At 29.7% G+C, this 3,173-nt stretch overlaps 1 protein-coding gene across 1 annotated transcript in view; it reads left to right on the top strand.

Moving 5' to 3' along the window:
- sspo (SCO-spondin) overlaps window positions 1-3,173 on the top strand; it is a 102,705-nt gene that overhangs the window by 63,440 nt on the left and 36,092 nt on the right. The window contains 3 exon segments of the mRNA XM_016235575.1: window positions 765-935; window positions 1,710-1,880; window positions 1,984-2,063. Coding sequence (XP_016091061.1) covers window positions 765-935; window positions 1,710-1,880; window positions 1,984-2,063 — 422 coding nt within the window.

Below are 3,173 nucleotides of genomic sequence, written 5' to 3'. Positions count from 1 at the left end.
GAAAATCATCTTTAAAGTTGTTCAAATGAAGTTCTTAGCAATGCATATTACTAATCAAACATTAAGTTTTGATATATTTACGGTAGAAAATTTACAAACTATCTTCTTGGAACATGATCTTTACTTAATATCCTAATGATTTTTTGCATAAAAGAGAAATGTATAATTGTGACCCATACAATGTGTTGTTGGTTATTGCTACAAATATCCCCCAGCGACTTAACACTGCTTTTGTGCTGCAGGGTCACATATATGTTAATGTAAATTTTTTTATATATAGATAGAATACCTTATTAAAAAGCCTTAAAAAGACGATATATTTTATAATTTTCAATAATAATAATTATTAATAAAAAAATTATACATAAAAATAATATTAATAAAATATATATTTATATTATTAATAATATAATATAATATTAAAAATAATACTAATAATTATTGGTAATTATTTTAAATTATGCATTTAATGAGATTGCATATGAAATATGCATATGCATTTGTAAGTCACTTTGAATAAAAGCGTCTAATAAATGACTAAATAAAAATAAATAAATAAATATGATATGAACATATAAATATAAAACAGTGTTATTTATTCATTATGTATTTTCTTTCTGCAGCACGTGTGAATCAGGAAAGCTGGTGGACTGTACAAGTGTGGAGTGTGACGGTAAGAAGTTTAGAGATGCTCTTGTGTCTGTCACACACTCTCTGATGTGTGTGTGAGACTCTGTGTGTGTGTGTGTGTGTGTGTGTTTCAGTGGATGGCGGCTGGTCGTCCTGGACTCCGTGGAGTGTGTGTTCTGTGACGTGTGGCGCTGGTCTGCAGTCGCACTATCGCTTCTGTTCGGATCCGGAGCGAGCTGGGAACGGACTGCCCTGTGTGGGACCAGACCGAGAGGACAGAGTGTGCTCTTCAACACCCTGCAGCCGTGAGTGAGAGAGAGATATACAGTATATATAGTCAGACCTAAATTCATTCAGACACCTTCAACATTTCTCACATTATCAGTTTATTCGCTATAGTTTAGAAAATGGTAATAACATATGACAAGAACTCAGAGTTAAACTGTGTCAGAGCAAACTGATCTTGATAATGTCAGATAACTTTGATAGAAAGGTATGTAATGAATTCGGTTGAATAGCTGTCAGCTGTTAAATTTAAGTATACTATTAGATAATACCAATTTAGCTCAACCAGTTACCAAGCAGTGCTTCATTTTGTTCAGTCCGTCTGTGGTGTAAAAATATCGCATTAGCAATTAAAGAAAAGCACTTAAGCAAAACATGGTCAGGTCAAAGTGTCTGAATAATTTTTGGCCCCAACTTTTTATCAATTATACTGGTAGTCCACTATATGAAGAATTTTTGGGTATAATATGTCACTGTTTACTTTATTTTGCTATCCTCACTTAACATAAATTAACTATATGTCCTGCACACACTAGAAAAAAATATTAAAAAGTATAATAATATAATATAATATAATATAATATAATAATTTATTTAAATTTATATATATATATATATAGACATAATATATTATATATAATTATATAATTATAAATAAATATATATAATTTATACAAACACACACAGATGCAACAAAAACTATAAGAGTATAAATAAAACCAAAACAACAGTGATTTGCAAGAATATGAAGACTGCTTTAAATGTCAGATTGGTTTGTGTTGTTGTGTCTGCAGGAGACGGAGGCTGGAGTGACTGGTCGTCCTGGACAGACTGCAGTAAGTCGTGTGGTGGAGGAGTGAAGAGCCGCAGACGGGACTGTGATCGGCCCGTCAGAGGAGGAGACGGAGACTATTGTGAAGGACTGGGAACGGAAGTCATCCTGTGTAACACACACCACTGTCCAGGTGTGTGTGTGTGAGTGTGTGTGTGTGTGTGTGTGTGTGTGTGTGTGTGTGTGTGTGTGTGTTCACATGTATATTAGATGTTAATTCTGAACTCTGTCTCTAGTGTCATCATGTTCACACGTGCCAGGAAGTGTGTTCAGCGCCTGCGGACCCTCGTGTCCACGATCATGTGACGACCTCACTGTGAGTAAAAGAACTAAACGTCATATGAAGTTAAAAATCTGTGTATTTTATAGTGTATTTGTAATATGAAAGTAAATGGAAGGGATGGATAGATTATAATACATATATGAATATGTAAATACATTTTGATATATTTTATAGATAGATTGAAATTTCATTGTGCATTTAATAGTAAAATGAATATATACTGTAAATACATATAAAATGCTAATATATTTTATAGATAAATATAAAATAATTAAAGACCATATATATAGTTTTTTAACAATTAATAATATTTTTACCATGCATTTAAGAATAATACATGTAATATGAATAAGTAAATATAAAATATGTTAATATATTTCTAATAATATATTTTAAGATAGATAGATAGATAGATAGAAAGATAGATAGATAGATAGAAAGATAGACAGATAGATAGATAGATAGATAGATAGATAGATAGATAGATAGATAGATAGATAGATTGTCTATCTTTTACTTGTCTAGAAAAATCCATCTTGGTTTAAGCATTTTTAGATATCTTGGCTGGAAACAAGAAAAAAAAATCTAAGTAAGAAAAGCATTTTTTGCAGTGTACATGATGATATCTAAATAAATACATTTTTATAAAACTTTTATAGAGAGAGACAGAATAAAATCTTTGAAAACAGAATGTATATTTAATATCTTTTAACAATTAATAATATTTGTTTTAATATGCATGTAAGAAAAATACATATAATGTGTATATATAGTACATATAAAATATTTTAATATATTTTATAGATAGTTTTATTATGCATTTAAGAATAATATGAATATATACGTTTAGAGATATAATACAAGTATATACATTTATGAATATATTTTATAGATGGAAAGAGCAAAATAATTGAAAAATATAAATATTCATATACAGTATTTTAATAATTAATTACTAATGATTATTGTATTATGCATTTAATAATAATGCATTTAATATGAATATATAAATACATATAAAATATGTTAATATATTTCATAGATAGATAGATGACAATGATGTTGTGTGTGTGTGTGTGTGTGTGTGTGTGCGTGTGCGTGTGTGTGTGTGTGTGTGTGTGTGCGTGTGCGTGCGTGTGCGTG

Source organism: Sinocyclocheilus grahami, unplaced genomic scaffold (assembly GCF_001515645.1).
Source record: "Sinocyclocheilus grahami isolate Dianchi unplaced genomic scaffold, SAMN03320097.WGS_v1.1 scaffold472.1, whole genome shotgun sequence".
Taxonomy (NCBI): domain Eukaryota; kingdom Metazoa; phylum Chordata; class Actinopteri; order Cypriniformes; family Cyprinidae; genus Sinocyclocheilus; species Sinocyclocheilus grahami.
This window is presented reverse-complemented; position numbering and strand designations above follow the sequence as displayed.